Below are 23039 nucleotides of genomic sequence, written 5' to 3'. Positions count from 1 at the left end.
GTAGTGATCACTGAATTAGGTCTGTTGAAAATACAGGATTGCCATTAAAAGAACAACCCATTGTCAAGGTCTACCAGTGTTAGCTTTCCTATCTGTTTCACAGTGGAGCCTAACTTTGTAATGAGATGTTGGATATTTTGAAACAGTAACCGAATGCAGCAGATTTGGCTGTAGTACAGGTTAAGTTAAATCCTCAAGATGAGGGCCTAGAGTAAGGCTTCTGTATTACTGAAGTTGATTTCTCCTCAATGAACTCTATATGTGGCTTTTAACTACTTCTGAGATTCTTGGAGGATTAATGAGAATAATGTGTTTATTGAGGAAACACAAATAATATGACACATTGGAAGTGCCTTATAAAAATTTGTTTTAGTAACTATAAGCTAGTCTTACCTGCTAATAGAGTGAGGATTCTATTGAATAATAATAGGTAATATTTTCATAGTTCTTAATATGTGCCAAGCACTGCTCTAAATACTTATATTAACTTGTCGAATTCTCACAAATAACCCATGAAGTGAGTACTTCTCCTGTTGTGGAAACTAGGTTCTTCTGTGTATACTTTAAAATAGTCTTGTCTGGTGGTTTGAAAATTTGTTAGGTTTTTTTTGTGTGTGGGGGGGTGGTATTGCTTGGCATTTGGGATCTTAGTTCCCCAATCAGGGGTGGAACCAGTGCCCCCCTGCAGTGGGAGCATAGTCTTTAACCACTGGACTGCCAGGGAAGTCCCCTGTTAGAATTTTGATTGGCATTGCATTGAATCTATAGGTCTATATTGGGGAGGAATTGATGTCTTTATGTAATATTGAGGATTGTACCCATATGTTTTGTGATGATATTCTGTTTATTTAGATGGTCTTTAGTTTCATAGTTCATGTATATTTTCTAATACTAGAAGATTCCCCCCCATTTCTTAAAATTATTTCTAATCATTTTTTGCTGATATGCAGAAATGCAATTTAATTTGCTAACCTCTTACTATTTCCACTTCTTTGCCTTGGAATTTCACTGTTGACAGGTGTATTGTTTGCATACAGTAAGTTATGTTTCTTCCTTTTCAGTCTTGACTCATGAATATTTCTTGTATTATTGCTTTGACTAGAGACTCCAGTTCAGCACTGAATAGAAATGGTTGTTTTGGGTATCTTTGTCTTGTTCTGATGCTGAAGAGGCTATTTTTAATGTTGGTGCATTATCCATAATTGCTGTCAGTTTTTAGGTTTTGGAAGAGCTCTTTTTATCAATTTAAGGACGTTCTTACCAGTTTTTTTTTTTGTGTGTGTGTGTGTGTGTGTGTATTTTATTGGATTGTTACTGATTTACACAGGCTTCCCTGGTGACTCGAGTCACCTGCCAATGCATGAGATGTGGGTTCAATATCTGGATGGGGAAGATACACTGGAGAAGGAAATGGCAACCCACTGCAGTATTCTTGCCTGGAAAATCCCACAGAGGATCCTGGCAGGCTGCAGTCGATGGGGTCGCAAAGAGAGTCAGACGCGACTACAGACGAGAGCATAGTTGATTTACACTTGTGTCAGTTTCAAGTCTACAGCAAAGTGATTCCGTTATACGCATATCTATTCTTTTTCCCATCAGGTTTTGATTGCTGTAGTTTTGTTTTTAATATCGTGAGTGGGTATTGACTTTTATCCAGTGCTTTTATTCCAGTCATTGAACCTAATGTTTTCTTTCTTCTCTGTTACTATGGTGAATATGCAAACCTCTCTTTCTTGGATTCCTGAGATGATCCCAACTTGATCATGATATTACACCTTTAAGACACTGATAAATTTGGTTTGCTCTTTTTTAAGTATTCTTGCTTCTGTGTTAATGATTTTCTTTTCTTGTACTGGCCATGTGTGGTTTTTAGAGTATTTCTGTTTTCTAGAAGTATTTGTGTGAGGTTGAATTGTCTTTTCCTTGAAAGTTCAGTAGGACATGCCTGCAAAAATACTTATATTTGGTCTTTATGGGAAAATTAAGCAATTGTCCTTTGATAGTAATAGGAATATTCAGGCTTTCTCTGTTTCCTTTTAAACTTTTTAAATGGAAGAATTCAATTTAATAGAAAAAAAGAATTCCCATGTGCCTGTTACTTCAGGTTACTAATAATTTTGTCCCCTCCTCCCCTCTTTTTTCTGCTGGAGTTTTTAAAAGTAAATCCCAGGCTTCTTGTTTCACTAGAAATGCTTAAATATGTATCTCTTAGGCTTTATTTTAATAACTATTCTGTTGTCGTACCCAACAAAATTAATGATTTTCTTAATATTATCCATTAATCAGTATTTGTGTTATCTTGATTCTCTTCTTAAAATGTATTTCCACAGTTGGGTTTGAATCAGGTATTCAAACGAGGTGTTGTTGAATCTCCTGAGAACGTCTACCATTGATTTGTTGGAGATGCAGGGATACGTATAATTTCCTTTTGGTTGAGGTTTATTGAGTGGTTAAGAGGAATTTATTAATTTTGTCTCTTTTTTTATATAAAATTGATTAGTAATGCCACTTTCTCTTTTTATTGTCTTTTCTCCTTAAGTTTCTCAGAAGTTTATCTTTTATTATTCTCTTCGAAGAACCAACTTATGGTTTTGTTAGTAACCTCTCCATTTTTCTTTTTTGTTGCATTGCTTTTGTATTTGATCATCTTTTTCTTACTTTTTTTTTTTCAAATATCTTAGATATTTGTTGATTTCTAGCTTTATTTCCTTTAAGTTTTGAAATGTATTCTCAATTGTTACTCAACCAGGGATTGAACCCAAGCAGTGAAAACCTGGAGTCCTAACCACTGGACTGCCAGGGAATTCCCCATGTGTATATTTTAAATTTCTAAATAGGTAGAGATTATTTTTTCTTAAACACTAAAAATATGCTGATGTGGAATGTTTCCTTGTGTACTCCAGGGGGATAGTAGAATGCAAACTGCTTAAAAGTTTGTATGATTCTAGTGTTGTGAATTATGTAAATAGAAGGAAATGAGGGAAATATGTAATTATATTAAGCAGTTGTCTTGAGTAGTGATGTCAGGAAAATTTTATTTGAAACCTTATTTATATTCCAGAACTAATCATGAGATACTTTATTTTTATGATGGAGGGGCACATAAATTTTCAGAAGGAAAGAGAATAATTCTGTACTCTAAATCACGTTCTGAGATCCTGAGGTACAATTCAGTTCAACTAAAATATCACCCTTTGAGGAGTTGGTTTGTAAGTAAGTAACTCATGTCATTCCCAGAGCTACAGTCTGGGTGCATAGGTGGGGTGAGGGGTGGTGGTGGGGAAAAGATGGCAGGAGAGGAGGAAGAGAAAGACACATACGTAATTTCAGTGCCATGACAGAATGCAAAAGAACAGGAAGTTCACATAAAAGAAGAACTGTACTTATGAACTGAGGGTAATTAGACCAAGAAGATAATTATTAAAGTGGTATCTTGTCTTTGGATGAATTATCTTTAATAGGATTATCAGTTGTAGATTCAACTATATTTACTTTTTAAATACCCAGTAGGGCCTTTTTTGTTTAAAATTAATTCTTTCTGGCTGCACTGGTTTTTCGTTGCTGCGTGCAGTCTTTCTCTAGCTGTGGTGCTGGAGCTTCTCATTGCAGCACAGGCTCTAGGGCACGTGGGATCACTAGTTGTGGCACTTGGGCTCGTAGTTGCAGCTCATAGGTTTACATGCCCCCGTGCCCAGTCAGGGATGGAACTCGTATGCCCTGCACTGACAGGCAGATTCTTAACCGCTGGACCACCAAGGAAGTTCAGCAATGCCCTTTTAATGTTAAAACTACTTGGAGAATTAAAACTCAAAACACCTTAGTCCTTCTATTTACATAACACTGGATGGAGGAGCCTGGTGGGCTGCAGTCCGTGGAGTTGCAAGGGTCAGACTTGACTGAGCGCCTTCACTTTCACTTTTCACTTTCATGCATTGGAGAAGGAAATGGCAACCCACTCCAGTGTTCTTGCCTGGAGGACCCCAGGGACGGGGGAGCCTGGTGGGCTTCCGTCTATGGGGTCGCACAGAGTCGGACACGACTGAAGCGACTTCACAGCAGCAGCAATCATGTATACTTTTAAGCAGCTTTCATTCTACTGTCCCCCTGGAGTACACAAGGAAACATTCCACCATCAGCATATAATGAATTAATACTGTCAACAACCGGGGACAGTTTTGCACTTCCAAGGCACATTTGGTGATATCTGAAGACATTTTTGATTGTCACAAATTGGTAGAGGTACTACTAGCATCAACAAGAGAGACCAGGGATTTGCTGAGCATAGTGCACGGGACAATTTTTCCTTCCTCCCAAGCAGAATTATCTAGCCTAGAATGTTCAATAGTGCCAAGGACAAGGAAGCCTAGGTTAATCTATAATTTTCACATCTTTTTGGCACAGGGGTAGGGCGGAGATGGAGTGGTAATGGTTTGTAGGTTGGTGAAGGAACTAGATGCATGGTTTCATATCTTACTCAGCTAGATTTTGGTTAAGGAAAACTAATCTGTGGTTTGAAGTCAGGTGAACACAACTTTATTCAGCTTTGTGGCAGGCGCTGTGTGATAGCAATTAGAGGTAAGCAGCCCCCGTCTTCCTGGAGCTTACCCTGAGTGGTCTACAAAGAACAGATCTTTTCCTTTTTATCAGTTGTCTTTTTTATAATTATTATATTTTTAATCTTTTGTTTCATTCTGAATTAAGTCTGTGTATAGATTCTGGATTTAGTCTGTGTACAGATTAGTTATTTTAACCTCTTGTAAGAAATTCTGGGTATCACACTAATATGTATTCTTCTTTGGTTTTATTTTAGGTACAGTTTATAAATGTTTAAACTTGTTGGCATGATAGTACTCTTTTATGTATATTTTATTTGTACACACACAAACATGTAAAGTAAACCTTTTAGTGTAACATGAAAAACTAATACAAGCAGATAGTATTCCATGGGGTGAGGGTTAGAAATGACATTTAATGCTTATCAAGAACAAGTGTAGAGAAATTTGTAATTTTGACTGTCACATTTTAACCTTTATCTTTCCTCTTTGTTTTTAGATTTTGGCTCTCTGTTTGACTTGGAGCACGACTTACCAGATGAATTAATCAACTCTACAGAATTGGGACTAACCAATGGTGGTGATATTAGTCAGCTTCAGACAAGTCTTGGCATAGTACAAGATGCAGCCTCTAAACATAAACAACTGTCAGAATTGCTACGGTCTGGTAGTTCCCCTAACCTCAGTATGGGGGTTGGTGGCCCAGGCCAAGGCATGGCCAGCCAAGCCCAACAGAACAGTCCTGGATTAGGTTTGATAAATAGCATGGTCAAAAGCCCAATGGCCCAGGCAGGCTTGACTTCTCCCAACATGGGGATGGGCACTGGTGGACCAAATCAGGGTCCCACACCATCTGCAACAGGTATGATGAGCAGTCCAGTCAATCAGCCTGCCATGGGAATGAACACGGGGATGAATGCTGGCATGAATCCTGGAATGTTGACTGCCGGCAGTGGCCAAGGGATGATGCCTAATCAAGTCATGAACGGTTCAATTGGAGCAGGCCGGGGGCGACCTAATATGCAGTACCCAAACCCAGGCATGGGAAATGCTGGCAACTTGATGACTGAGCCACTGCAGCAAGGCTCTCCCCAGATGGGAGGACAGGCGGGACTGAGAGGCCCCCAGCCTCTTAAGGTGAGTGCAGTTTCCGTTTGTGTGCCCTGTCTGTGTATTTCTGAGTGTTCAGGGGTGGAGGAGGAGGGCCTGAGGTCAGTTACTCATGTGTTCTTTACTGTTTATGTTTAATCTTATATTATGTAGCATTTCCCACATATTCTATGCCAGGGATCTATTGTCACAAATTTTATAATGCTCTTACATTAAATGTGATACATTTATTTTAACAGCTGTGAAGGTACCTTCACAGTTTGTTTCAAATTGATTGCCAGCTAATTCCTGTTCCCTGTGACACAAATATTAGAATATTTTCATCTCATTTTAGCCTTCATAGCCTCCCTTAAAACACAGTTTTGAGAGAGCTGGCATACTATCTTCAGATAGACTTCATTTGTTCCCATTGCTTGGAATGTCCCTGGTTTTTAAGAGATGTGTTATTTTTTTTCCATATTGGTTGATGGATGTTAAGATGCATTTTTGTTTAGTCACTTAAGTTGTGTCCAACTCTTGAGACCCATGGACTCCAACCTGCCAGGCTCCTCTGTGCATGGGATTGTCTAGGCAAGAATATGGGAGTGGATTGCCATTTCCTTCTGCAGGGGATCTTTGCGACCCAGGGATCTAACCCACGTCTCTTGCGTTGGCAGGCAGGTTCTTTACCACTGAGCCACCTGGGAAACCCCCTAAGATGTGTTAGTTTGCCATTAAGCCCCAACCAACATTCCAGGTGTTCTAATTAACCTGATCTTGGCTGTTATTTGAAAGACTTCTTTTTTAAAAAGCCTACTTTCTTAGCCTTATCAAGTAGAGAATGTTAAATACATTTTAAAATACATTTAAATATGTACTCTGTATAATTAAAATTTTATCAGCATATATTTGATGTTTATTCCTCCATATTCTTCCTACACATTTTATTCCTTTTTCCTGAAATGACATCACACTGTAGTTGCCAGTCTCTGACATGTAATTATTCCTAAGTTCTTATTGAATGAAAGAGATGGCTTCACTTGTAAGGTGATATTAGAGGTGGGAGAGATTTTTCACTTGGAGTTAGGAGCAAGCGTGCTCTGTAAGAGGAATAATTTGAGCAACATTAGGACTTATGTATTCCTGAGAATCATGATGGTGAGAGTTCTAGAATGAAAGTAAAACGTGGGTGAATTGGGAGTGGGAACCCTGAGGTCACATAGATAAATGAAAGCCCTTAAATATGTGTGGTGTGTGTGTGTGTATATATATATTTTATAGCTACAGGAAAGGATTCTGTTTGGTGTCAACTACCTACTCTGTAAGTTCTCCCTTTCTGGCACTTTTATGTTGCTCTGTTGATGTTTACTTAAAATATTTGGACTGAGAAAGAAACAAGAAGGTAGGGTATTTATTAAGTACCTCTTCTAGATTCTAGGGATATGCCTATTAAGAGTCCCTGCCCTCCTGAGGTTTATATGGGGGCAGGGATGACAAACATTACACCTTCACTGATGGAGCAAATATTTACTGAGTTGTAGCTTTGATGCTGAAGCTAGAGCAGTGAATAAGCTCACTTCATGGAACTTACTTTCTAGGATACACATAAGATGTAAGTTAATAGTATTCCAGATAGTGCTGTGAAGAAAAATAAGAAAAGGCTCACTAGGAGAATGCCTAGGTTGAGAGTGGGTCACTGTTCTATTTATAATCTGAATCACACATTTCTACATCACCATTGTTTCAGGTTGGATATATGGCAGTAAATTAATCACACAAAAAAATCCTTGGCTCTGTGGAGCCTATATTTTCATGGGGAGGCGTAATTCAAATATAAAGACTTTATTACCTATATGAGTACTGAACCTGTAAAGTTTAAAAGTAAGAGTATTAAGTATAAGGCAGAGAGGAAGAATCCATCCTGAGAGAGAAAAAGACAAGTCGTTATGCCAAATCCTGATGGATTTTAAAGGAGACTCATACTCCCAAATTTGCAATCTTGATGGGTGTGGTTTTAGATGTGCTGTATCAGTTTGAAAAATAGTCCCTATGGGGAGGTGAGGCCCCTGAATTAAGTCAGTAGTGTAAGAGTCAGGAATGAGTATGGAAAATGTTGAGGATTAGGTGTCTTCACTTCTGAAAGATCCCTAGTCTTCCTTGTTTATCGTTGTACATATCCCCCTGCCACCTCCTCTCCCACCCGCCACCAGTTGACAGAGTGCCTGGGGAATGACTGGATATAGATGTATTTATCAAATCCATTAGGTAGACCAGGTCAGGATGTAGTTTAATTTTGTTTTTATTATTTGGGGATTCATGGAGTCACATTTTCACGTTTCACATTTACTACTGGTGTGCGTTACTGTTGATACATGCAAGTCTTACGAAGGGGATTCTGTCTCTTAGATATGCTCACATTGTTGTATTTTGGGCACTGGTTTTTGTTTGCCAGTGTTTGTTACCATCATGTGTCTTACGTGTTCCTATGTTCCCTAGGTTTCTGTTTTTAATGCATTGGACACTAAGAAACAACCTGTAGAGTCAGATTTATTTTTAAAGAAAGATAAAATACTCCCTTGCAGTTCCTCTGGTTTTACTTGCCTAGAACTAACTGTGGCTTCCTGGTCCTCTGCCTTTTCAGTTGAGGTGGAGGTCTGTATCGCTCTGGTCCAGGTAGGTGGTAGGTAGCTGGACATCTGGATCACATTAGCTGTAGAGAAGGGAACAAGATGAGATAACTAACTACAGTGTAGCAGAAATTAAATACAGTATATTCCCTTCCTATTATACTTAGAGTGTAGAAGGGGTTGAGCAGATAGAAACGGTAGGGGTGAGGGGGTTGGTTGTGTTTATTTTCTAACACAGGCAGCAAAACTCTGAGGGAGATGGCACACAGAAAGCCTGAGGGTCTTTGTTGGTCCCAGTGACCAGAAGTGTTAGGAATGAATTACTGCCATCTGATCAGCAGTTAGTGCAGTCTATATTTTTGAGACCAGGGTCTGCTAGAGGGAACCTGGAGTTCCCAGGCTGTGCATTGAGATTGAGGGAACAAGCAATGTCAGGAATTGTTGAAACTTGTTGTAGGCAGTCAAGGTGATGTCTATGTGAACAAATGTGTGAAGGACCAAACTCTACTAGGATGTACTTGATAAAGACATTATGCGTCTTAACAAGAGACATGAAGGCATCTTACTAATTCCAATGTTTTATTTATATAAATTGTGGGCTCTTAAATGGCTTTCGTTTTACATCTACCGTGAATTCCCATGCTAATAAGAAACACAAGTGAAATACAACTCCCCCAAGTGTAGGCGATCACACTGTTGGAACTATGTTAGTGTAAATATCAGTACTTTAAAAGCAATATGGAGCAGCAGTGCTCTGAGCCCCATTTGGAACTACCAGGAGAAACTGGAACTTCACGTAAGCCTGTTTTTGTATTTGATTATCCCTACATTTTCACTGGTCAGATTCACATAGGAAATTCCAGTTATCAGAGTACTTCTGCCATGGAAAAGTAGTCAAGTTCTCGTGAAGATAATGAAAGGTCTGGTATACCATCGTTTTTTCCCCCTTATGAGTAGAAAAAAGTGAGGACAGATGGCAGGAAAACCTGTTAGATAACAGCCTACAAAAGCTGTGATCAGGGACTTGAATTAAGACAGTGATAGTGGGCACGGATACATGGGACTCGGTGGCTAGAGATAGAATTTGAAGGACCCTTTGATAGGATTGGATCTGTCTGAGAAAGGTGAGAAATCTGGCGTGACTCCTTTAGCATCCTTAGTTTCTCTCCTGAGTGCTTGCAGGTAGGCAGTGATTAACTTACACAGGGCTCTTAAGTGGAAGAATAGAGTTGTGAGTTGCATCATTGTTAACCAATAAAACATTTGGCTTTTGAATAATTAATACTGTGTTCTTTAAGCTACAGTATGATGGTTCCACATGGACTTAGATAAAGACCAGGAAATGCTTTTTTAAACCATGCTCTGCGGCACATGGGCTCTTGGTTCTCCGACCAGGGATCCAGCCGGTGTCCCCTGCACTGGAGGCGCAGGTTCCTAACCACTGGACTGCCAGGGAAGCCCCCAAACTTCCTTTTTAGAGTACATAGGGATTGCAAATACACTCAGATTACTTTACGAGCCAAGGAGGCAATTTAATAAAGCAGCTAGGTGTAAGATACCAAGAAATGCAGGCTTTAAAGTTTACATGCTGTATCTAGATAATTCAGATTCAAAAAAATTTTAAATCACTGTTCTACTGTGTTCGTAAATTTAAAAAAAGACATATCCCCCAAAGTACCAGTTTTCTACCTTGTTTTGGGTATTTGTTTGTTTGTTTTTTTAACCCACCTGCTCCACACAGCTTTTGGGATCCTAGTTCCCTGACTTCAAACCCATGCCCCCTACACTAGAAGCAGAGTCTTAACCACTGGACAATAAGGGAAGTTCCCCCCCCCCCTTTTTTTTAATGCTGGAATAAGCATTCAAATGCTTTGATATATCAAGTTCTCTAATATATTTAAGGATTAGATAGTTTATTGAGTTGAATTGAATTTAAATGAAAGTTATTTAGTACATTGAAAGTGGAGATGAATGGCAGAACCTGCTTAGTAGGTGTAGCTAAATGAAGACAAATTTTTGGTAACATCTCATAAATACAGGAAATACCTCTAAATTTACTGTACCTCAGGCCCCTAGTCTTTTTATATACGGAGAATTTCTTTTTAAATTGTCTCTGTAAATTAGGAAGTGGAAAAGGAAAGGAAATAGTCTGTCCTGTTAGTGTGGGGAATAAGATGTGATTTCTTTTCTGTTTCTTGTTCTCAGATGGGAATGATGAACAACCCTAATCCTTACGGTTCACCATACACTCAGAATTCTGGACAGCAGATGGGAGCCAGTGGCCTTGGTCTCCAGATTCCGACAAAGTCTGTACTACCAAATAGCTTATCTCCATTTGCAATGGACAAAAAGGCAGTTCCTGGTGGAGGAATGCCCAATATGGTGGGTAGTAATCTATCTGCAGATTTGTTTTCCATCTGACACTTGAGCAAAAGAAATGTGTTTGGGGCTTGCCTGGTGGTCCCGTGGTTAGGGCTCTGGGCCTCCAGTGCAGGGCCTGGGTTCCACCCCTGGCTCGGGGACTAAGATCCCACATGCCATGCGTGCTTGGTGCAGCCAAAAGATTTTTTTTTTTTTTTTAAGAATTCTGTTAAACTTTTATGTTTTCTGTTCTGCTGTAAAGCAGAACAGGGTGTAATGGGATGGTCCCTGTGATCAAGGAAGCTTATGCCTGCCTTCCATTTCACATGGTGTTTTTTTACTTAGGTAAAAAAACTAACACCAGTAAGGGTGTTAGTCCAAACAGAAGTAAATGGGGCTGCCACAATGAAAGTTTTGGGGTCCTGCCATATTCAACTCCTTGTATACGCAATTCTTTCTATAGGATAGGAAAGCAGAACCATTTTCCTCTTTGGTCAGTCATCTGGATATCTATTGATTTATATCTGATACTGTTAGAAGTAACTTCCCTCCCTCTCAAAGTTAAACATTACTTTTAACAGTGACTATTGTTATGGAAAAATCTCCAACTCTTCTAACATTGCTGTTTTTCTAAAGTAAAACTATCTCTAGTTGTAAATGTGTCAAATAGTCCATGTTCGTCTTCAAAAATTGTACTATAGGAATTTTATTTCCTTTTCAGATATTTTAGGTTTTTTGCTTTATGTCCCATAGTCATTGAATGCCTGTATTTCAGATGCTCTGCCAAGTACTGGAGACAAAAGATTAACACGTTTCTCTGTCTTCAGAGATGTTTACTTTTCTATAGGAAAAAGCGAATTTTGTCCAGAGTTTACAAAAACTAGTTTTTCACCCACCTGAAAGGCCTCTGCCAGGTCTCCTGAGAAGCTCTTCACTATTTCAAGACCTAACTTGAACATGCCCTTCACAACAGATTCCTTTCTTTACCCCGTTGCACTGGACTTTACCATGTCCTTCTCTTTCTTTTACTCTCTGTATGTTACACATACTTTGATTATATTACTTGTTAATATAGTAATAGTAATTTATTTTCTTGTTAAATTAAGCTTCTTGATGGCAGAAGCCATCGTTTATTTATCTTAGAATCCCCTGTGTTAAAAAGTTGGGTCTGGCACCTAGTAGATGACATGTCGTTAAAGGTTTTCATTGAAAATCTCCAGGTCCGTATTTATGCAGGAGGTAGCACCCAGTGACACCTAACATTGCATGTGTCTTTACTTCTGTATCTCTTAGGGCCAGCAGCAGGCCCCACAGGTCCAGCAGCCAGGCCTGGTGGCTCCAGTGGCCCAGGGGATGGGTTCTGGGGCACATACGGCTGATCCGGAGAAGCGCAAGCTCATCCAGCAGCAGCTTGTCCTCCTCCTGCACGCTCACAAGTGCCAGCGCCGGGAGCAGGCCAACGGGGAGGTGAGGCAGTGCAACCTTCCCCACTGTCGAACCATGAAGAACGTCCTTAACCACATGACACACTGCCAGTCGGGCAAGTCCTGCCAAGGTGAGTGGGCTCAGAGGTTTTTATGCTTCGCAATCAGTATTTATTTATAGTTATAGCTGATCACATTTTCTCTCTCCTGAGACTCCTTACTGATAATGCCTTACTCTATGTTATGATAAAATTCAGTATCATTTTTTGAGTAGAGATGTGGTAGTAGAGGAAGTTTTAGAGACTTCTCTTTTGCAAGGAACTTTTATTTGCCCCAGCATAGCTTTAAATATTGAGAGTTGCTGTCATGTAGGCAAACACTAAAAAGAATATTACCCATCTTAATATAATTATAGAGCCATTAGGAATCTGTATTTTTTATTGGAGCGTAGTTGCTTTACGATGTTGTGTCTGTACAGCAAAGTGAATGTTATACATATTCATATATCCACTCTCTATTCTTTTCACATGTAAGTCATTAGAAAGTATTGAGTAAAGTTCCCTGTGCTAGACAGTAGATTCTTACTAGTTACCTGTTTTATAGAGTATAGTAATATATATATGTCCTTCCCAATCTCCCAATTTTTCCACCTCCCCTGCCCAGTAACTAGAAGTTTTTTTTACATCTCTGATTCTGTTTCTGTTTTATAAATAAGTTCATTTGTACCCTTTTTTGGGGGGAAGGTTGCACTGGGTCTTTATTGCTGCATGCAGGCCGCGGGGCTGCTCCTGGTGGTGGCTTCTCTTGTTGCAGAGCACAGGCTCTAGGAACTCAGGCTGCAGTAGTTGCAGCTCTCTGGCCTAGAGCTCGAGGGCTCAGAAGTTGTGGCCCATAGGCTTAGTTGCTCTGTGGAGTGTGGAATCTTCCTGGACCAGGATACCCTTGCATTGGCAGGCAGATTCCTATCCACTGAGCCACCAGGGAAGCCCTGTCCCCCCCCCCCCTTTTTTTTTTTTAAGAGAAATCTATTTTTTAAAGATTTTTCTCACACAGTGTTGTGGTCAAAAATAGAGGCTCTGAAAATCAGACTGCTTGAGTTTGAATCCCACTTTGGGTGCTGTGTGACTTTGTTCAAATTACTTAACCAATTTTTGCCTATTTTCTCAACTGTAAAATACAAGAATACACCCTTTAGGGGGTGTTAGGAAGATGTATTAATAACATTTGTAGCACTCATTATATGGTTGATAAGCTAGCTAATAATAATGTAAAAAATCATTTTTCTTATTAGTGGCACACTGTGCATCTTCTCGACAAATCATTTCACACTGGAAGAATTGTACAAGGCATGATTGTCCTGTGTGTCTACCCCTTAAAAATGCTGGAGATAAGAGAAATCAACAGTGTAAGTGATGAAATCTTTGGAAACTTTTATATCAAACTATTCTTAGACTCTTCACCAGTGCAGTTTGGTGAGATTTAATGTACTTCTTGATTATATGAAGTTCCTGTGACTGCCAGTGCTGTCATCCTAGATTATTTCCACTTACCACAAACTTCATGATAATAAGGTTAGAACTGAAGTATTTATTACTTTAAATAAGATCCAGAAAGATCATTGCTTTGACATTGGGCAGATTCTTCTTCTTCTCTACCTGTGATCTAAATATTTAGATAATTTGAAATTAATGTTGAAGAAAAGTTTGAGATTATTTTTAGAAGCCTGGGAGTGATGAGCTTTTCTTAGAGAAGAAAAAGTATCAAAAGTAGAAAGTGCAGCCACCACGTCTCATTTAGGATTTAAAAATTTAAATCCTAAATTTAGGATTGAAGGTAGCATTTAGGATTGAAAGATAAATTTGGAACTGTATATAGCATATTTTTAAAAGGAATGAAATTCCATAAATTAGTAAATAAATCATAGATATCCTAGTAGAGAATTAGGACTAGGAAATAGTTCACTAGGAGGAGGAAATACCCAAAATTTCCCTATTAAATTAAGTAATGAAATAAAATACCATTTCTTTCCTGTCACGCTGTCATGTATTCTTGGTGGGAACATTGATACAGCTTGTGGGGAGGCTTTTGGGTATTTTGGATCAAAAGTTTTTCATGCCAGTGATGCCCTTTGACCAATCAGTTCTATGCTTAGAAATTTAAGGAAATAATGGGAAACAAGGTGCATGTATTTCATAATCACACAACAGTATTTTTGTGTTTAAAACTCACACATGATAGTATTTCCTGTCTCAGCATCTTTAATGTTGTAATACTCTTTCTTCTGTTTTCCCTAGCAATTTTGACTGGAGCACCAGTTGGACTTGGCAATACTAGCTCTCTAGGGGTGGGTCAACAGTCCACTCCCAGCCTAAGCACTGTCAGTCAGATTGATCCCAGCTCTATAGAAAGAGCCTATGCAGCCCTTGGACTGCCCTATCAAGTAAATCAGATGCCAACCCAGCCCCAGGTACAAGCGAAGAATCCGCAGAACCAGCAGTCTGGGCAGTCTCCCCAAGGGATGCGGCCCATGAGCAACATGAGTAAGTCTGTGTCCTCCTCGTCATGACAGAGGTGACACCAGCTGTGTGTGTGATTGCCGTGTAACATGCAAGGGTAGCTCCTTGGTTTATTTTAGTCTGCGTGTATGCATATGTCTCTTTTACTCCCTCTCTGTTTGCTCCCCCGTCTCCCCATCTTTTTTGTTTCTGTTATGTGATTAATTTTTTGAAATAACTTTTAAAAGATTAATAGTGTAAAAATACCCTTGTAATCCATATACCAGAGGCAACAGCTATTGGTGTATATCCTTCTTAATCTTGTTGTGCATATATTAGTTTCTGTTTCTAGGAATGGGATCCCATGAGTTTTAACAGACTGTTTCTTAATACAGTGTGAACATCTTTCTGTTTCTCTACCTAATGTATCCTTTTTGATGCTTCTGTAGTATTTTGTTGTATAGAACAGTCTTGTTACAGGTGGACATTTAAGTTTCCAAATTTTTTGATATTTTAAAGTATAGAAAGAAATGGTTGTGTTTGGGCTGGAAGTATTCTTTTGGTTTGAGGTGTTTGATTATTGTTTATATAGATTTCAATGTATCTGGTAGCTGGAGTGATTTGCCTTTGAAATAGTTTATCAGATACACTTGTTTGCCTAACCTCTTTCTATTATAGAACAGAGGGAAGGGAAGAGTGAGCAGTGTTCTTATACCCTAATTTGAGGGTGGTTTTTATTCTATAATTATATGGGGAAAGAGATTGGCTCTAAGACTTATCTCTTTACTGTCAAGCAGTTAAATATCTATAAAGCAGTTTTGGTAAGCCCATGACTTAATACTTTGCTTCTTACTCTAAAACTGTTCTTGGTAATGAAGTTCTCTGTAACTAGACAGCAGTCTGATTTGAAGTAATCTACCATGCTTTTTTCTGTGAAACTCATTTTTGCTGTTCTATTGATAGGTGCAATAGGCTTTAGTTTTTGCACATTATTTGATTCTAAATGAGAAAGCAGAGTTGGGCACACTACTCATAAAAATATAAATCTTGTTGATTTTTATTATTTTTAACTTAAGAAAGTATACACTCTCTTATAACAAGGAATGCTAACCTGTTAAAGAGTTATTGAGAGAGGAGTTTAATTTATTTGCAAGTTAGCTTCTTGGATTTCTTTTACCTTTCTGAGTCTTTCTTTTTTTAAAATTTTGATCTCTTTTATTGTTTTTGGGGGGCCGTTGCACTGGGTCTTCATCGCTGTACGTAGATTTCCTTTAGTTGCAGCAAGTAGGGGCTACTCTTTGTTGTGGTAGGCAGGCTTCTTGCAGTGACTTCTCTGTCACAAAGCACAGGCTTGCGAGCTCAGTAGTTGTGGCACAGGGGCTCAGTAATTGGTTGTCCCTACTTTTGAGACATCTTTAGTGTGGATGAGCAGGTAAGTGAACAAATAGACAAAACAGCAGGATCTCTACTGCATATTTCAGGTAATACAAATTCTGTAGCAGAGAGGGAAAGGAGGGAGCCACTCCCGGAACTCTGCATTAGAACTTTTTACTGTAAGGCCCCCGTGACCCTGTTTAACCACATTCTTAATCTTCTGATTACTATTGGATTCACTTAATGTATAAAGATTTTGTCGGGGCTTAGAAAAAAATATACGTTCTCCTAAGGCTTAAGATTCTCCCTAGGGCTTAAAATATTACGTATTTTCTTGATTATTAGGTGCTTTGAATTTTTCTTTTGTTCATTTGTTTTTTTCTTTCTGACTTATTCTGTCAGTGCCAGTAATGTTTTTATTCCTACATTTTTGTATCTCAAGTGAATGCTCACTCTTAAGGTCTTAAATACAAACCTGTGTAAAGGTATCTTTCTCAAGTTAGATTGAGCCATTACTTGCAATCAGTGCCAAAGATTAAATGAACCTGGATACTTTGGAGGGAATGTCGATATCTTTTTTCCTATGCCATCAGAAGGCAGTAAAATAAGCAAATCGGTAATAGTATAATCACTTTTTTCTTTACCTTCATTACTGTTGCCACCAGTGAAACAAATCTGTGTTAAGGATGTGTAATTTTCTTAAAAATGAATATTTCACAGTGACAGATAAGCCACTACCAGCAACTGCATTTCAGAGCCTGCCTTGATGCTGTTAGGAGAGTTCTGCCTAACCATTTGGGAAGTGTGATGAAAGAAGGCAGTAGGATTTTTATTAGACACTGTTGAGAAATCCAGTCAATTATTTGCATTTTAGGGAGGAGTTTTGTTTTCTTATTTTTAACTAAATATCTTGAAGGATATATTAATAAAATTTTTAATCAAAAAATTTTAACCACATGAAAATCTGATTTAGTATAAATACTGCCATTGATGGTTTTCTTTGTTTTAAAGAAGTAATACTCATTAAATCATTAATTAAACAAGTAATAGGAATACATAGAGCTATCCAAGCCAGTTTGAAGGAGTAGTCAATTTAAAATGTGTAATGCAAAAAATAAAAATAAAAAAACAAAAAAAAACAAAAGAAAAAAAAAAAAATAAAATGTGTAATGCAAATACTATCTTTCATTCCCCTCCCTGGGGATCATCATCCTTAGGTTGCCTATGTTCTTACATAGATGGTGCTTACGAAAACATGTGCATGTGTTAAGTTCGGTTCCCTAAACAATTGTAGTTCTAGTTTTTTGCTCCTTTTGACACCATTACTCTTATCTTTATCCATACATATGTGAGTATAACTGTAAGATGGAATAGCAAGTGGAAATCTAAGTTGGTGAAAATGTGTGTACATTTTTTTTTTCATTTGTTTAACAGTTACCAGATAGCTTTCCCAAGAGTGGATCAGTTTACACACCTATGAAGTTTCATAGAAAATGCTTCTTTTCCCAAACCTTTCTCAACATTTTGTATTCTCAAACTTCCCTGAGATGGTCTAGTGATTAGGACTCCATGCTTCCACTGCAGGGGGCACAGGTTCAACCCCTGGTTCAGGGAACTAAGGTCCCCAAACAAGCCACTAAAATTCCACAAGCCCAGTGCCCCCCACCCCCCGCCAAAAAAAAGTTTTTGGAATTTCATACATGAAAAAAAAATTATATGTTTTTCATGTATATTTTTTAAGCTACTGTATTTCTTTTTTTATGTAAATTGTTTTCCTCTTGTTCATGTTTTTCTTACTATGCTATGAAGGTACTTTGTGTAGTAGCCTTTATATATGTGTTGCTGATTATATTGCAAGTAATTATCATATATTATCATTTCCCCCCCCAGATTTGTCATCTGTCTCTTGACTTGGTTTATGGTGATTATTTTACTTATTACTAATTACTTTTACATTTCTAAATATCCTTAAAACTTCTGTTTTGGGTCTTTTGAAAGGACAAAAAATTCTTGTAATGTTTTATTCTAGTACTTTCATAGTTTTTCCTCTTCCTTTCTTTTTATCCTTAATTTTTGTTGTTTTTGTTATCATTTTTTGGTATTTAAAATACCGTCTCTTGCTTTTTGTTTTTGACGTAGGTGCTAGTCCTATGGGAGTAAACGGAGGTGTAGGGGTTCAACCGTCGAATCTTCTTTCTGACTCGATGTTGCATTCAGCCATAAATTCTCAAAAGTAAGTTTTAATCTTGGCTTGTGCCCTTTGTCAGATTTCAGACACTTAGAGCTCCGTATCTGAGCTTTTTAAGTTTACTTGATTTGACAATATCCTTGATGAATGATAACAAATGATGTGTTTTCTTTAGGCTCTGTATAACCTCTTTAGAAATTATATCAGTTATTTGGAGTAACTGACACCTTTACAAATACAGTAGGAAGTTAACAAATGCAGCTGCTTAAAAAGCAAGTTTGCTTAAAAGCAAGTTTGCTTTATCCCAATGCTAGCAATTAGTTCATTGCCCAGTGGATTTCTGGGTAAGCTGTGTCAAAATGATGGCTTAATCTTCTAACACAAGATATCTTGTGTCTTTTAAACATAAGATATCAGCCACCCCTCCACACAGTGAAATGTTGCGTGTTTTGTTTCCCCTCACAAATACAAATACATACATGCCATTTCCCCCAGATTTATGTGTAAATAGACTTGTCATAGTTGTATTGGCCCTATTGCAGTCATCACTGTTATCTCTACTTAAATGAGAGCCTCTTTCTCCTACCCTTCTTTGCTAAAACTGTTTCACTCCTCTTTAAAGCCCAATGATGAGTGACAATGGCAGTGTGGCCTCTCTGGGTCCTATGCCAACAGCAGCTCAACCATCCAGTACTGGAATTCGGAAGCAATGGCATGAAGATATTACTCAGGATCTTCGAAATCATCTTGTCCACAAACTGTAAGCTTGTTGGCATGTCTTATTCATAAGGAGTTAAAAGGTCAATCTGCCAGGCCCTTAAACACGAGAAATTACTGATTTTTCTATAGCCTGGTTGCTGCTGATACTTCTCCTGTGGCTTTCCTGCTTCCTATTCTCTGCTTCTCAACTTTTTCTCCATCATTTCTTAGGTGTCTTTTAGCTTTTAACCATGTGTGAGGATTCTGTCTAGTGACAATAATCAATATATATTAAATAATCATTTCCTTTATAAAGCTCATATTTTAAAAGAAAAACTAGGTTTTAATTTAGATCATTAGAATAGTAGTGGCAACACAGCCTTCTGTTATCCTTGGTAAAATTTTTATTATTTTGACAAATTGAATCTGTTTGGGTGGCCTCTCTGGTCTTCTGGTCTTCTGATGTGTACATAGCAATTACTTGTGAAATACCTGTGCACTGTTTTTTGTGAAGTTAATGTATGCCAGGCACACTGCCTCACAAACACTGTCTTGTTGGTTGAAAGAGGCGTAAGGCATATAGAATGGTAAAATGTAATATACCCAGTACCCTAAAAATAGAGCAGAGGGATCTCCACTTCATCCAGTTTTTTTTGTTACCTTGAAACCAGGTAGTCTGTCTTATCTTCTTAGTTTATTTTTATGTTACATTAGCTTATCAGTTATACTTGAGCTTCATTTAGGAATTCTCAAATGATAGCACCAGAAATGGAATTTGACACAAAGAGAAAACTGAGATTTTATTTTTAATACAATGAATTAATAAGGAATAACCACAACAAACTTATCTTGTGATCAAATTGTTTAGAAACTTAATAGAAACAATAGGCTATTTGGGATTGATCATCTGACTTAATGTTAATATTATATGCTTGAGAACTTTTTACTAACTCGGATTTCCATTTATTTCTTCTCCACCTGGTTCCTTCAGGTGTAACACACAGCTGACCATGAGTTGTCCAGATGATAAAGTTCGTAGCTGAAATCACATTTGTCAGCCTTCAGGAAAGTTAGTGCCACGCATTTTGAGGAATTGTAGAGAGTAAAAGACATTGAATTTAGCAGAATTTGCTTTACATTTTTGCTCCCTTCACTTCAAGTTTTTGATCTTTTAAGATTTTGTAGAGATTATTAGGTTTTATTTCACTAAGCTGAGTATGAGAGTAGAAGAATCTTAAGGCTTTTGCTACATGATGCTGTAGTAAAGGTCAGGTTTTCTCACTTCCCGTGATGCAGATAGCACAGGTGTGGTTTTTTTTTCCCCTACATTAGGGTAATAGGGACCAGAGAGTATTTCTATGAGGTTATTTCTTATATTCTGATCAGGAAAACCCTTTGATTTGATTAATGCAGACAGACACTTCTTTTGGTCGGTAATTTATGTTTGAACACATCTCAAGCCTTATTTTAAAATTTTACCCAAAGTATTCATTGTATAAAAATGAGAAAATACTAACCAGGAAAATATTTAAAATACTGTGTGTTTCTATGATGAGAAAAAAAAAAGCTGACGTGATATAATAGTGGTAGGATTTTATATTCCTAGTGTTCAAGCCATATTTCCCACTCCGGATCCTGCTGCTTTAAAAGACAGACGGATGGAAAACCTAGTTGCATATGCCCGGAAAGTGGAAGGGGACATGTATGAATCGGCAAACAATCGAGTGAGCATCTGTTTTTTCTATTTAAAGCAAAAGTGGACCTCTTCTGGTTGTTTATTTTTTTTCCTCTTTGTTGCACATACACAGAACACTATACCTCAGAGGACACCCTTTAGCCATTCTGTCCTGTAATGCACTGTGGAATTGCGATAACAAAACACTTTTCTTAAAGTGTATGTCAAGAATCTTACATTTTTCCTCTTAATACAGCGCACTCATGTGGCACTTTATCTGGGTTGTCCTTCTGGCAGCTAAAAAGTGGTTGAGCTGTTACCATGCTCCGTGCTATTTTCACTGGAATATGGTGGTGAATCAGCTGCTTAGTATCTTCATCTCAAGTAGTATTTTTGTATCAGTTGAACTTTCTTTAAATTCGCACTTCTTTAAGAAGTAGCATATTCTTTGCACATGCTGGGAATTGTACTTTGAGAAGTCATGCCTTACTATGTAGATTCATTATATAGCAATTTTTTACTGATCATTTTAAATGTGAGCTCATATTTGGAATGATCTAAGAAAGTAGATTAGAATGCTTCTTTTCCCTTTTCATTTCTGCCTGTTTTAAATGAAGCAAATGTTTGCTCTTAGTTCATTTTTTCTGTTACCTGATGGTAGTTCATCTTTTTTCCTCATCTCTACTTAACAAAATTCAAAAAGGCGGAATACTACCACCTGCTAGCTGAGAAGATCTATAAGATTCAGAAGGAACTAGAAGAAAAGCGAAGGACTAGACTACAGAAACAGAACATGCTACCAAGTGCTGCAAGCATGGTGCCAGTTATGAACACAGGGCCTAACATGGGGCAGCCACAACCAGGAATGACTTCTAGTAAGTGCTTTTTATGTATTTTTAGGAGAAGCTGAAATAAAATGGTTTCTAACCAAATTCACTAATTTGCATTAGCTTATGTTACTATTCTAGAGCTTTCAAATGACTATTGCCTTTTCAAAGAACTTGGTTCGTTCTCTAGTAAAAACATTAAACAGTATATTGAAGATTTCTAGACTTGCTACTTGTCTTAACAATATGGCATCATTTTTAGTGCCACATAGTGACATCTAGGAACTGATACCCCATGGGTTTTTACTGACTTGCATGTGGTAGGCAGTCAATTGATGTAGACTCAGCAGGCAAGCACCTCACTGGCTTTGATACATCTTAAACAGTATCAGATTACTTACCTTGTCACACTTTCTTCTTGACCCAGTATGTTCATAGGCTAAGAACTGTTTAAATGATGTGTGAACGGCTATGATGGGGAAAACCTGTGTTTTTTGAGTCAGGAAAAGCTGGCTACCTATAAAGTAGTGCCAACTGAGCCAGCAGGTACCAACTCTTAGGCCATTGGTGGATGGTGAATGGTGAATGGGCTGAGAAATTCACACCCCACAGGTCTTGAAGTAGTCAGGTGGAGAGCTTTCAGCAGCCTCATGTGTTAACTGTGGTGTGCTGGATACATTTTCTCATTGGACCATGATGGTGAAAAGAATTGAGAACAGCATTTCTGGCAGAGAGAACAACATGCACGGAGGCCCCACTAGCAAGGGAAAATTGCAGGTGTGTGGGTTTGGGTGTTTTTTTTTTTTTTTTTTTTTAGTAGATAGGTAAAACAATTGTTCAGAAACAAAGTCAAGACTAGAGTTGAGGACACTGCTTCAGTGGTGATAGTTTGAATTAGAGCAGTAACTACGACATAGAGACAAGTGGCTAAGTTTGAGATATTCGAGTGTGGTACCATTTACTTGACTTCTTTAGAAATTTGAGCCAAGTTTAAAGTTTGTCAGGTATTAAATTGTAGTCTTTATTTTAAAATACAAACAATGGTTCTAGTGTGCTCCTGCTAAGTCGTTTCAGTTGTGTCCAGCTCTGTGCGACCCCATAGACGGCAGCCCACCAGGCTCCCCTGTCCCTAGGATTCTCTAGGCAAGAATACTGGAGTGGGATGCCATTGGCTTCTCCAATATTAGTCTTTTTCAATATAAGATCTTACATTATTTCCTGTCAACACCAAAAGCACCCTGATTCATAAAGAAATGGACTAAGACCATTTCGAGATATTTTCTTGTATTGCAAAAAAGCATTTTCTTCAGATTCCTCTCTAGTTCAAACCTTTATTCTTTTGATGGACTGAATTCTGTAAGTTACTACTCTTATTTAAACGGGAATAGCTGGCTGAAAGGTGCGTTTCTAACCATTTCTCTGTTCTGCTCTAGATGGCCCTCTCCCTGATCCATCTATGATCCGTGGCAATGTGCCAAACCAGATGATGCCTCGGGTAACTCCACAACCTGGTAAGGTTTTTGTTTTTTAACAGAATTCCTAGTGTATTACAAGCTTAAAATTGTCACCTTGATTCCTGCTGCCATTCAGCAGCAGGTATTACGATTGTCTACTTGAGAAATCAGAAAGCCTTTTAGATTAGGAGCCCAGGGAGGGAGGAAGGGTGAAGAGCAGGTTGGCTGGCAGGTCTAGGAGCAAAAGATACAAACGATCAAGCATTCATTTAA

The 23039-nt window shown here is 38.1% G+C and overlaps 1 protein-coding gene across 1 annotated transcript in view; it reads left to right on the top strand.

Moving 5' to 3' along the window:
• EP300 (E1A binding protein p300) overlaps positions 1–23039 on the top strand; it is a 68991-nt gene that overhangs the window by 14287 nt on the left and 31665 nt on the right. Inside the window, exons 2-11 of the mRNA XM_040233224.1 lie at positions 5053–5690; positions 10475–10651; positions 11924–12185; positions 13346–13459; positions 14349–14594; positions 18063–18156; positions 18734–18871; positions 20417–20534; positions 21189–21360; positions 22746–22823. Of these exons, the coding sequence (XP_040089158.1) occupies positions 5053–5690; positions 10475–10651; positions 11924–12185; positions 13346–13459; positions 14349–14594; positions 18063–18156; positions 18734–18871; positions 20417–20534; positions 21189–21360; positions 22746–22823 (2037 nt within the window). The remainder of the gene's footprint in view (positions 1–5052; positions 5691–10474; positions 10652–11923; positions 12186–13345; positions 13460–14348; positions 14595–18062; positions 18157–18733; positions 18872–20416; positions 20535–21188; positions 21361–22745; positions 22824–23039) is intronic.

This window comes from Oryx dammah, unplaced genomic scaffold (genome assembly GCF_014754425.2).
Source record: "Oryx dammah isolate SB20612 unplaced genomic scaffold, SCBI_Odam_1.1 HiC_scaffold_29, whole genome shotgun sequence".
Taxonomy (NCBI): domain Eukaryota; kingdom Metazoa; phylum Chordata; class Mammalia; order Artiodactyla; family Bovidae; genus Oryx; species Oryx dammah.
This window is presented reverse-complemented; position numbering and strand designations above follow the sequence as displayed.